The sequence below is a fragment of the Eremomyces bilateralis genome (assembly GCF_010015585.1).
Source record: "Eremomyces bilateralis CBS 781.70 unplaced genomic scaffold P152scaffold_2, whole genome shotgun sequence".
Classification (NCBI taxonomy): Eukaryota; Fungi; Ascomycota; class Dothideomycetes; order Eremomycetales; family Eremomycetaceae; genus Eremomyces; species Eremomyces bilateralis.
The window spans coordinates 2036407-2048775 of NW_022985068.1; the positions used below are offsets into that span (position 1 = coordinate 2036407).

The window sequence follows — 12369 nt, forward strand, 5'->3', positions numbered from 1 at the left end:
TCTATCATCACCTCACTCACATTGACCCTTTCTCCAGTTTTCCCTCCACCCTTTCGCCTCTCGCCTCTCGCCTCCTGGAGTATCGCTTGGGATCTAACAGAACGGTGTGGAGAGTAGTGAATCTCATCTACTACATAGTGCGTCACTACGTACATGGTCTTGAAATCGGTTCACAGTGGATCCCAGTCCATATTTCGTGTTCCACCACCACCGAGCTCGTCTTGCGATTTTACTCTTCCAATTCGAAATTCTTCAAGAGTTCACTCTCGAAGTTGCCCAAGTCCCATACCTATACTTCCTTATACCTTCACTTACGGTACGGAATACTGTCTGGTGTACCGCACATCAGCGTGAGAATCTGGTGGTATCGGTTCGCCTGTGGTGCAGCTCCCAGATCAGGACGGAGTACCCGCGGATCACGATATCAGCTGTAGAGGACGACGGCGAACGATTAATACAATAGTTTTGTCAGTACTCCATACTATTTCTTTCTTCAGCCCCCAGAACTAGCACATGGTTTACTCTTGTCCCGAATTTCGACTTTGGTGATCGGAAAGCTACAAGCCGATACGAAAGCCAGCACGACTTGCGATTGGTTGGAAATTAGCAGCAGACAACTAACAGATTGATATAGAGCTGTCATCTCTCCAACCATGGCGGAAAAATCTGGTGAATATGCCAAGGGGGCGGGTGAATTCGATGTCTATGATCAGAGTCCAACGAGGGACCCCGATCCGGAACAACATCATCTTCATCGAGGCCTTAAATCGCGGCATATTACTATGATTGCAATTGGTGGTGCAATTGGAACTGGTCTGATCATTGGAACTGGCTCCGCCCTCGCAAAAGCTGGGTGAGCTACCCTAACAGATTCGAATCGAATATGTGCGATTCCGGGATTACAATCGCTGACACCACCTCAGTCCTGCATCGATCCTGATCTCATACTCCCTCGTCGGTGTCCTCGTCTGGATTGTCATGTGCGCCGTTGGAGAAATGGGTGCCTGGCTACCTCTCGAAGGTGGTTTCACTGCGTTCGCGGATCGTTATTGCGACAGTGCTCTTGGATTCGCCCTTGGATGGGTGAGTGAAACCTCCACAACTAATGGATGAACCTGCTGAGCGCTGACACACGGACAGACCTACTGGTTCAAATACATTATTGTCACCCCGAACCAGCTAACCGCAGGTGCGCTGGTCATCCAGTTCTGGGTAAAACCAGAGCGGGTAAACCCAGGAGTTTTTATCGCCATCTTCATGGTCCTGATTGCTTGCATCAACTATTTCGGTATCCGAGTGTTCGGAGAGTTCGAGTTCTACCTTTCTTCGTTCAAGGTCATTGTTGTCATCGGTCTGATTCTGCTATCGTTCATCTTGGCCCTTGGTGGCGGACCGAATCACGATAGAATTGGATTCCGGTATTACCACGATCCCGGCGCATTCAAACCATATCTCAAGAGTGAGTCGAGCAACACATTCGATACTGTGGGCTGGTCTAACTTGTATCTAGCTGGCAGCGCTGGTAACTTTTTGGGATTCTGGTCTAGCATGGTGACGGCTGTCTTCGCGTATCTCGGTACCGAGCTCGTCGGTGTCACCCTCGGAGAGGCTCAAAACCCACGCAAGACGATCCCTCGCGCGATCAAGCTCACCTTTTATCGAATCGTCTTCTTCTACGTCCTGTCTGTCTTATTCTTGGGTATGATCGTTCCCTACGACTCCCCCGATTTGGTTTTCGCCACCAAGGTCACCAACAACTCGGCCTCCGCCTCTCCGTTCGTGGTCGCCATCAAACTTGCAGGAATTCCGGTCCTCCCCCACATTTTGAACGCCTGCATTCTGATCTTCGTTTTCTCCGCGGCCAATTCCGATCTATATATCGGATCACGGACCATCTACGGTCTTGCGAAGGAAGGGAAAGCTCCACGCATCTTCGCCTGGACGGATAAACGTGGCGTTCCCGTCTTTTCACTTCTCATTTGCATCCTGATCTCCTCGCTGGCATTCATGAATGTCTCGTCCGATAGCCGCAATGTGTTCCTTTACTTCGTTAATGTGGTCTCTATCCTCGGTAAGTTTCCATTCTAATGTTCATCAACCACAACTGACAGGTGTCCAGGTCTTCTCACGTGGATTTCGATCCTGGTTGCTCACATCGGATTTATCCGAGCGCGCAAGGCGCAAAACGTACCGGTGGAGAGCCTCGCCTTCAAATCGCCCTTCGGGTTGTGGGGCTCTTCCATCGCTTTGTTCTTCTGCTGCTTGATCGCACTGACGAAGAACTTCAACGTGTTCGTCCACGATGAGAAATATGGCAACCTTGATGTCCCCAATTTCATCACCGGCTACATCGGGATCCCGGTCTACCTTACCTTGATCGCTGGATACAAGCTGGTGTATCGCAACAAAGCTATTGATCCTAAGACGGCGGACCTCTGGACGGGTAGGGAAGAGTATGAAAGGGAGACCAACTACTGGCTTGAGTTGGAGAGGGAGAAGAAAGAGTCCACCAAGCCGCAGTCGACGTTCTACAAGAGATTTGTCTCATGGCTTTTATAAGCGGGGAGCAGTAGAGAATTTTGATCTGGTTGTCGAGCAGGATCGGATCAGCATATGTTAGCATTGATTTAGATACACTAGCGTTTCAATTTGCATATACCCATATAACTATTACGCATCATGTGGTGACTACCTAAGTACTGATTCCGTGGGGCTAGAGTTTTGGAGTTGAACCTGCTAAGAGGTGATGTAGAATGACGTCTTTCCCCTTCGGGAGCAGCCGCCTGTTCTCCTAATTCCCATCTGTATCCAACCTTTTCTGCTCCAACTTTGCCCAGTAAAAATCGCATTTATTGGTAGCACTATACTAGTCCTCCAGTCACACCCAATGTTCTTGTTCTTGTCATAAAACCCTATAGAAATTATACTGTCTCTCTTGTATGTTTCTATCTATCGCGGGTGTCGTAGATATGCTGTATCTCTTAAGTCAACGCCACAAACGGCACACGGACATTGATCCTGATATAGCCTAAGGGTCAAGGGACCATACTGGGTCAATGGGTTGGTCCCGTTGGCGGGGGAAGACAGCCTGTTTTCGTCATCGGGCGCTTTTCCTATGCTTGTCATAACCATATGACTTCCCATCCTCAACTCTTCTCTACCAAAGTTGCCGGGTCCTGAGCCATCCGTATAACTACTCTATGCGCGGGTAAAGGTTATTTCTGCTCAGCACGCCACTTCTAATTGCTACCTGCCTTCGCCCAAGTCCGACAAAGTCCCAAATATCAGCCCCTCATCGAGTCCGTCTCCCTGCACGTTGACATCCTGATCACCTGTACCCCACCTTGGCGAGCAGCGAAGTCGTGAACTTTCAAGCCTGAAGACCGCGTCGGTCAGCTTTGAACAATTTTCTGGCTCAACCATCTCTACCTATACTTTGGGTAACATGTCTCGCCGGTACGACGATTATGACGACCGGGATTACCCGTCTCGTCCTCTACGACGTGCATCTGACGACCTCGATATCGACATTCGTCATTCACCCGGCGCACGGCGGACTCGACCGCCCGTCGCCGAATACCCTGACGATCGTCCATCGAGACGGATCCCTGACTTCATGCGAGATGACTACGACCGCAATGGCGAAGCGCAAGAGCTTGCGATTCGACGTAGAGACGATGACTACGGCCCATCCCCTCCTCGGGACCGGCCGTATGAGCGAGAGGACATCGAAATCCGTGACCGAGATCACCGGGAGAGTTATCGGCTACCACCACGGAGACGAGAGGACCTGGATGATACCGAAATCTCGATTCGGAGGACGGAACGTGAAGATCGAGGTCCTCCAAGGGTGCGGGAGAGGAGCATCGAACGGGAAGACGTCAGCATAAGAAGGGTGGAGACAGATCGTGGTCCACTGCGACCACGTGGTGATATCGACCGAGATGATGTGGAGATCAGAGTCCGAAGGGAAGAGTCCCGAGGGCCGCCACCACGACGACGACCCGAAGTGGTCGATCCGGATGAACTTGATATCAGAATACGGAGGGAAGAATCTAGAGGGCCACCACCACGCCGACGACCCGAAGGTATCGACCAAGATGAGCTTGATATCAGAATACGGAGGGAAGAATCTAGAGGGCCACCACCACGCCGACGACCCGAAGGTATCGACCAAGATGAGCTTGATATCAGAATACGAAGGGAAGAATCCAGAGGGCCACCACCACGCCGACGACCCGAAGGTATCGACCAAGATGAGCTTGATATCAAAATACGGAGGGAAGAATCTAGAGGACCTCCGCCACGACGGCGACCCGAAGGTATTGATAGGGAAGAGGTGATCATCCGTCGAGACGAACGAGATGCGAGGCCTTCCATGCGGGGAGTGACCTATCGAAGAAGGAGCCGAAGCCGAAGCAGTAGTTCCGGCTCGTCCCTCACGACGGATCGTGGAACTGTCCGCTCCCGAGGCCGACGCCGAAGCATGCCTCCGGTCGGAAGACTTGTCGCGCGAGAACACGAAGAGTTTGTGTATAGGAGACGAGAACCGAGCATACCCCCACCGCCTCCCCCAGCTCCAGCGCGAGAGACAACGGAAGAGATCATCATCCGGAGGGCGGAATCGAGTCCTTCACCACCACCACCTCTTCCGGAACCGGAACCGGAACCGATCGTTACGAGAACCGTTGAACCTGAATATCTTCCTCCTGTACATCGTGACGTGATCACACATGTCTACACGATTGACCATGGTAAGTAGCCGCTTCTAGAACCGGTGCTGTACACATATTTATCATTAAACTCTCTAGGATTGAGACCTGCTAGTCCACCGTCTCCGCCACCTCCTCCGCCACCGGAGCCAGTAAAGGATGAAAGTTTGGAGATTGATATACGTAGAAAGTATGCCATGTCCCATAGATTCCACCCCGATTTCTACATTGGAAGTGACTAACCCAGTCGCAGAGATGCTGATGGCGCCCGTGAGACCATCCACATCAGTGACCGTGAACGCGAAGGCCGTCCTGTGGGGCGCCGCGCTCGCTCCGTCTCATTCTCTCATTCACCCCGTCGTCGATCACTTTCTTCGTCTCCCGGACGCCGTCATCGCTCTCGTAGCCGCGTTCGAGGCTCCGACCTCGACCTCGAAGCTGAGTACTACAACCGACGTGCCATGGAACGCGGGTATCCTGGGGAAGCCTACAATGGCGCAACTAAGGATTGGGAGCACGTGGACGTTCCACCTGGCACTCATCGTGTTCAAATGGACGGTACGGGCGGTGGAAGCCAAGAGATTACTTGGCAGCGATACAATGGCGCCCGTCGCGCCAAATTCATTGGGGACGGCGAAGAGTTTGCGACGGATTATGGGATTCCCCCGAGAAGGGAGGTGTTGCCTGCTCCTCCGCCAGCGCCGAGCCCGATTCCAGCACTCCCGTCAAAGGCGAGAGAGTCGAGGGAAGAGTTGAGTGTTGAGATCCGGAGAAGGGAAGGGGGCCCACCGGTGGATCGCGAACTGGACCATATCTCTATCCGCGAAAGAGAGATTGAAGAGAGACACCTCCCTCACCCTCCTCCAACTCCGTCTCGGCGAACTAAGGATATGTGGACTGAGGTTACTAAGGATCTTGTCCTCAAAGAAGCGATCCTTGAGTCCGGCTACCAGTTCGATGAGACGGAGGACTTCTTCTACATCATGGAGTATCTTCGCTACGTATGTTATCGCCCCTTTTCATGGCTCTTCCACTCCAGTCACTGACCCTTGCAACAGGAAGATGTACTCCAACTCGTCCAGCGTTCGGACCGCATCCGAACCGAGCGTCGTCGTCGCATTCGTGAGATCGAATGGGAGCGTGAACACCTGCATCGTCCCCACGGGATTCCTCCACCCCCGATGGGTATGCATGGGCCTCCGCCAATGCCTCCCCTTCTGGCGGGTCCGCCAATTCCACCGCCGCCATTCCTACCCCCAGGGGTCGAGCGTATCTATGATCGGGAGCGGATGGTGGTGGAAGAAGGAAGGGTACCGAGGAGGAGATATTGATAGGAGACTGAGATTTACCGCCGAAATGTTTTCTGGGAGTGGCTGAGTATATTATATCAAGCCATGACGTTGAAGCTATTACGTATGGGCCGAAATTGAGCGTTTTGTCAGTCGCTGCTTCGGTAATTTTCAAGCCTGTTCGACCTCTTTCGCAGATATCTCTCAAGCTTAATGAATGGACGGACTAGATTATGAATACCTAGGTTTTTCGCTCGTTGGCTTAGCTTCAATTATTTGCACGACTTGAATACGTGTTTTAGAAGATCGACCTCTTCATGGCAAGCAAAGCATAGCAGACTAGGTTCCTTACGAAGCAATGACACGCTGATGTTCTCTATTAAGTACCAATCAATGAGATACTTTGAGGGAGCATATTTTACGACAATCCTCGTGACAACTATAACGGAGCAGCATTCCGTTGGTAGAGTTTGAAAAGTGTGTCTTTCCGGAGGCAGATATCATACTACCCTAACAGCAGTACGTCTACTGAATTCCCAGGTTGTAGCTGGGAGATCGAACACCCAATGTGATCAATGTGACACGTTGCCATTCATTCCGGGTTGGGTGCCAGATCCGTCGGTTCGTCATGCACGACCTGATCCCTTTCAGCCTCAATCTCCTTCATCTTCGCCCGACCTTCCTCAGTGGTGGCATCAATGACGCCCTCCTCCACACTCAGCATGCCGCCATTTGACAAGTTCTCCACGACCTCTTCCGCCTCTTCGACGCTCATCTTCGCAAGAACCTTATTGATCTCGTCCAAACTACCGGTCTCGAGGGCTCTTTGAAGGCCTGGCGGGAATGAATCGAAGATCTCCCGTGCGGCTACAAGCTCTGGAGGTGCGACGGACGGGTCTTCAACGGCTGGGGGAACGTTGACTGTAATGGTGGTGTTTGGGTCGACCGCTTGCAACTGGATTTGCTCCACCCCAGCGGCTCCTTCCTCTTCCTCTTTCTCTTGTCGGGCCTTCTCTTCGGCGGCTTTGACTTTGATCTTGCCGTACGTCCCCTTGACATCGTCGAGGAAGAGTGCTTGAGCTTTATGTCCGGGACTGGTGACTCTGTGTGGAATTTAGTACGGATTAACGGTCCATGGGACGAGTCAAATTCTTACCGCTTGAAGAACAACTGCACTCCGTCCAGGCCGAGCGATCGGCAGTACTGTAGAAGCAAAGCTTGGTGGACACACTGTCTCGCGTATCTATCCTGCCCCGCAATTTGGCTATTAAAAGCCTCAATCAGCAGGCCATCCGTCTCATTCTCGTTGAGAACCTTGGGATGTTCCTGGATAAAGCGAAGAAGTGCTCGGTAGTCGGCCATGTCAATCTTTGCAAACTCCTTGCCCAACTTCGAGGCACGGACGGAATCCTCGTTGATTTCCTCCTCAGCCCGGATCCCATCTTCGACGTCCGCATCGGCACCTGACGATTGCCCGGTGTCTGCTCGTAGAAGTGGATCCCGTTGAGCACTTCCGGGGTTCAAGAGCTCGACCGACTTGGGGTTCGATGATGAGGCTTCTTGTTTCGCTTTAGAAACCTATGCGCAGTTAGCGTCATATTCCTCTATATTCCGGATGTCCGGTTAGTGTCCTCGTACTGAGCTGTAGTCGAATCCTGTATGAAGATTGTCGCTTGTAATGTGCTTTTTCTCCTCCTTCTCAAGCTCTGCAAGCTTTGCCAAGAGCTGCTTTTGCAGCCCTGCGACTTCTTCCCTATGTTTTCCCACCTCGGTTATGAACGCTTCATACCGATCTTTCGTGGTGTCCTTGTCAATCGCTGCTTTGACTTGGTCGACTAGAGCGGCCATCATTTTTGAGTACGTTGGAGGATCTTCCACGTGTTGATGCACACCTTCCGGTGCAGGCGGGGGTCGATCCTTCGACGGATCGCCAGCAGACTCGATTAAACTTTGAAAAACCAGTTCCTCTGGAGATTGAGCGGATGCGTTGGCTTTGTGAGACTTGAGTGCTGTGAGGAGGCGGTCGATTCGATCCATCAAGCCATCGTTAATAATACGCTCGTACCCCAACGTCGAGATATTGTGCTTTCGTTGAAGGCGGTCCTGGTGGATTTGGGCTTGCTTTGCCCGGATGAAAGACTTCTTGTCGACATTGGGATGTACTTCTATGTCGGAATCATCGGAGAGCTCGAGGGCATCCTACAGAGATATCACAGTCAACAATGGATGAGTGAAGCTGGGGATGGGTTGGTCCACATACCCACTTGCTGTAGTCAACTGGCATGATGTGCGATCACAGTCGGTGAATTGGCTTTGGCAAGGCTTTGGCAGATTGATGGAATCGAAGTAGCTATTAATATTGAAGGAACTGGGAGAGGTGGTAGGGAGGAGAAGTAGCTAAGTTCCTACAGTGTGCGAGAAGTAAGCTAAGACAAGGGAAGCCTTGGAATGTTCTGGAGCCACAGCAGACCGATGGTATCCAACCAAGTTTTCCTAGAATTCCATCCTTCTGCCAATCTGCTGAAGTGCTGACCGGTCTTTCTTCCTGTTTCTTCCGGTTGTATTTCGTATAAAAACGAATAGAACAGCAGAAAATACATGTAGGAATCCGATGATAGCGGGGTGAAGTCTAAATATTTGCCTGACAGCCTAAGGCATGAAACTGATCATGCACCTGACACAATAGTTACATGTTATCACGTGTCGGGCCGCAGCCGCGGTTATAAGGCGTCAAGGCTGAACTCGGGTTGCTGCCTCATGGCTCACTTTCGGCTTCCCTTATGATTCCATGTCATTATTAAGGCCCTAGAAACCTCCGAAACCGCTTCTTGCTGGTGATCTTCCATTGTAAATGCCACTCCCGTCTTGATACATTCATCTTTCCCGCCCAGAACCGTTTCCCTCTAAGACATCCTGATGACCCGAATCTCTATCCAGGAATCCAAAAGGCAATCTGTTGTGTATAGGTGCCGTTGATCGCCAACGGTTCGAACCTGTAGCAACCATGTCCTCCCCATCCCACATCTTCACCCGGCGAATCTGGCACCAGGCTGCTCAAGGAGCTCAGTCCGCGAAATCGCCGGTGCAATCGCTCCTATCTGCACGGGGAGGAAAGAATGTCGCCTATACCTTCGCAATTCCTTCCGCGCGATGCCTCGGAACGTTGACCCTCTCAAGCACGCGAACTCTCCTCCATCGGGTCCCTCGGTCATTCCCCAGCGCAGTTTCGGATTGCAAAGCAGCCGCCGGCTCATCGAAACGTGTCTTCGCTACAAGTCGAGCTTTACAAGCAGCGAAGAAGGAAGTATCATACCGCGATGAGATCAAACACCGGAATAAGGATGAGGACGATGTAGAGGAGGACGAAAATGATTTCAAGCGCTCGGAGAAGGCGTCGCAAGCGTCGCAAATCAACCTACGAGCGAGACTCAGCAAAGAAGGATCCAAAAACCGAGGCATGAGTGAGATATGGAGGCTTATCATGATAGCCATCCCGGAGCGGAAGATGTTGGGCGTTGCCGTCCTTTGCCTCTTCGTCTCATCCGGTGTGACCATGTCAATCCCCTTCGCCATTGGAAAGATATTGGATATTGCCAACAAAGATCCGGAGGGAAAGGCGGACTTCCTCATGGGATTGGACCCAACGACGTTTTACCTCGGGCTCGCCGCGATCTTTTCCGTCGGGGCAGCCGCCAACTTCGGACGAGTCATCTTACTGCGGAAAGTGGGTGAACGGATTGTTGCGCGCTTGCGGACTCAGCTGTTCCGGAAAACCATGACTCAAGATGCCGAGTTCTTCGATGCGAATCGCGTTGGTGATCTCATTTCTCGTCTGAGTTCTGACACCATCATCGTTGGGAAGAGTGTCACCCAGAACCTTTCCGATGGATTGCGGGCCGTCGTCAGTGGTGCTGCCGGCTTCTCCCTCATGGCATACGTCAGTTTGGACCTGACCCTGTACTTCCTTTACCTTTTCCCCATCATTGGCGGGGGTGCATTCTTTTTCGGTCGATTCATCCGGAATATCTCCCGAAAATTACAAAAGGGTGTGGGTACATTGACCAAGATTGCCGAAGAACGCCTGGGAAGCGTCCGAACTTCCCAGGCCTTTGCAGGGGAGGTGCAAGAAGTGTCACGATACAACAAGCAAGTTCGCAAGATCTATGATCTAGGAGTGAGGGAGGCCAAATGGTCAGCCGCCTTCTTTGGTGGAACCGGGTTTGCTGGGAACATCACCATCCTATACATCCTCTTTCGCGGAAGCGGCATGGTCCAAGGCGGAGACATCAGTATTGGCGAACTCTCATCGTTTCTGATGTACACGGCTTATGCTGGCAGTTCGATGTATGGCCTCAGCGGATTTTTCGGTGAATTAATGAAGGGTGTTGGCGCTGCTACCCGACTTTTCGAGTTGCAAGATCGCACTCCACCCTCACCAACCAAGGGCGCCCGCGTTCTCTCCGCTCGTGGCGACATTGCGTTTAATAGTGTCTCTTTTTCATACCCCACTCGCCCTGCCGTTTCGATCTTTCAAAACCTCAGCTTCCGAGTCGAACAGGGTACCAATGTTGCCATTGTCGCGCCATCCGGTGCTGGGAAATCTACCGTTGCGAGTCTTCTCATGCGATTTTATGTTCCTGGCTCCGGCTCCATCACCATTGATGGGAAAGATATTGGCGAAATGAACGCAAAGCAACTCCGTCGCAAGATTGGCTATGTTGGACAGGAGCCGGTGCTCTTTTCTGGATCGGTTGCCGAGAATATTTCTTATGGTAGGCCATGGGCTACTCGTTCGGAGATCATCCAAGCCGCCCGCAAAGCCAACTGTGGGTTCATCTCGGATTTCCCTGAGGGCCTAGAAACCCATGTTGGTGCTCGCGGTACCCAACTGTCGGGCGGTCAGAAGCAACGGATCGCCATTGCCCGTGCCTTGCTCAAAGATCCCGACATCTTGATTCTTGATGAAGCGACTAGTGCTTTGGACGCCGAAAGCGAGACACTGGTCAATCAAGCGTTGCATACGCTCCTCCGAGAGAAGAACACCACCATTTCCATTGCACACCGTCTGTCAACCATTAAACGATCGGATCGAATCATCTGTATCGGCGCTGACGGCACGGTCGCTGAGGAAGGGACCTATGAAGAGCTAACTACCCGTGATGGTGCCTTTACTCGATTGATGGAATGGCAGATGCAAGGAGGGGATGCACTTATGAAGAGAGGAGAGAATAGGGGCGAAGTAAGCGAGGAGGAAGAGCGCGAATATGACCTCGAGAGCGACGAAGACGCTGAACATGAACAGGAAAAGTCCGAGGAGGAGGCGAAGAAAGCTGAACCCTCAGAGGTCCCTGCTAGACCGAGGTAGCTCACGCATTGGGTTAAGAATCGGCAGAATGATCACGGCTATTTGCATGGTCGGCGTTTGGGTGTACCATATCTCAACTATGTCGAAACTAGAGGTAGAAGCGGAGGCGTCGTCATTCAGTCATCGAGCCATGGGCTTGGAACATGGCACAAGAGTCCCTTTTATCGCCTATTCATGCAGGTAACTTTGAGCAATCGGAAACTGGAACTTATACATCCTCTGTTGGGTAAAGTTGATGTCGGCCTTTGGCACTTCTTTCCAACCTGCTAGAAGAACTCCAGTGCAGATCAGACTACGACGCTCAAAGCCAACCCAGCGGGTTCACTAACGATTATCGACACGAACGAGGCACCATAACCACAAGTCCGAGTCTTGATTTACACACTTCTTGACTCCAAAGGGGTTACCTGAAACCCATCCATTCGTACACCGAGGCCGAGACATACCCCTAGCCTTGGGTCAGTCCTCAATGGACTGATGGCCTCCATTAATTCCATGCAGAGGAGCTTTGACCTTGATGGATAGAGACTTTTCGACATCTCTTACATTGTAAAATACATAGGAATATTTCGTGTACATAATACAAGGTACTCAATGCAGACCACATCTCCAATCAACAACGCTCCACCCCAACGTTTGCGGAGTGATGGATATTCAAGGAAATCAATTCATTGATATGCCCTGAGCAGTGACGACGTATGTCAGGTAACTCCCGAGCATAGGTATTAGTACGGCGGGATCACCAAGCCACCAAGTCGTGTCTCGCTATCCGTCCGTATTTCTGGGTCATCAGTGTCAATTTCACGAAGCAACCCATTTACATCCTGAGCCCATCCGCTTCCATTATGCTGTGTCCTGACCTTGCCACGGGGCGACCCATTGACACCGGATCGACTTCTCGCAGTTCTTCCACTAACGCTTCCAACCACCTTGCCATTATGCTCGCTCGCGGTGGTAGGTCGAGAACGCTGGATGGCCAGCCCCTGTAATGATGCTGGCAATG

The 12369-nt window shown here is 51.7% G+C and overlaps 4 protein-coding genes across 4 annotated transcripts; 3 read left to right on the plus strand and 1 right to left on the minus strand.

The window, feature by feature from the left end:
• The first annotated feature begins 321 nt into the window (after positions 1-321).
• Positions 322-2598, plus strand: P152DRAFT_135325 (amino acid permease Dip5). Its single transcript, XM_033673807.1, has 6 exons — positions 322-467; positions 635-853; positions 924-1083; positions 1141-1459; positions 1511-2071; positions 2120-2598. Exons 2-6 carry the CDS (start codon positions 654-656, stop codon positions 2557-2559), a joined length of 1680 nt encoding a protein of 559 aa, XP_033538366.1. The 5' UTR covers positions 322-467; positions 635-653; the 3' UTR covers positions 2560-2598.
• An 847-nt stretch (positions 2599-3445) lies between these two features.
• P152DRAFT_470721 (uncharacterized protein) lies at positions 3446-6043 on the plus strand (the record flags this gene model as incomplete). The annotated part of the gene is made up of 4 exons (XM_033680999.1): positions 3446-4754; positions 4812-4902; positions 4966-5713; positions 5771-6043. 4 exons carry the CDS (start codon positions 3446-3448, stop codon positions 6041-6043), a joined length of 2421 nt encoding a protein of 806 aa, XP_033538367.1.
• Positions 6044-6175: 132 nt separating this feature from the next.
• Positions 6176-8285, minus strand: P152DRAFT_493177 (hsp90-like protein; the record flags this gene model as incomplete). Its single annotated transcript, XM_033682192.1, has 4 exons — positions 6176-7104; positions 7158-7579; positions 7640-8200; positions 8262-8285. The coding sequence occupies 4 exons, from the start codon at positions 8283-8285 to the stop codon at positions 6594-6596; spliced, it is 1518 nt and encodes a 505-aa protein (XP_033538368.1). The 3' UTR covers positions 6176-6593.
• A 323-nt stretch (positions 8286-8608) lies between these two features.
• Positions 8609-11555, plus strand: P152DRAFT_135818 (ATP-dependent permease MDL1). Its single transcript, XM_033673811.1, has 3 exons — positions 8609-8848; positions 8939-11240; positions 11304-11555. Exons 2-3 carry the CDS (start codon positions 9006-9008, stop codon positions 11364-11366), a joined length of 2298 nt encoding a protein of 765 aa, XP_033538369.1. The 5' UTR covers positions 8609-8848; positions 8939-9005; the 3' UTR covers positions 11367-11555.
• The last annotated feature ends 814 nt before the right edge of the window (positions 11556-12369 follow it).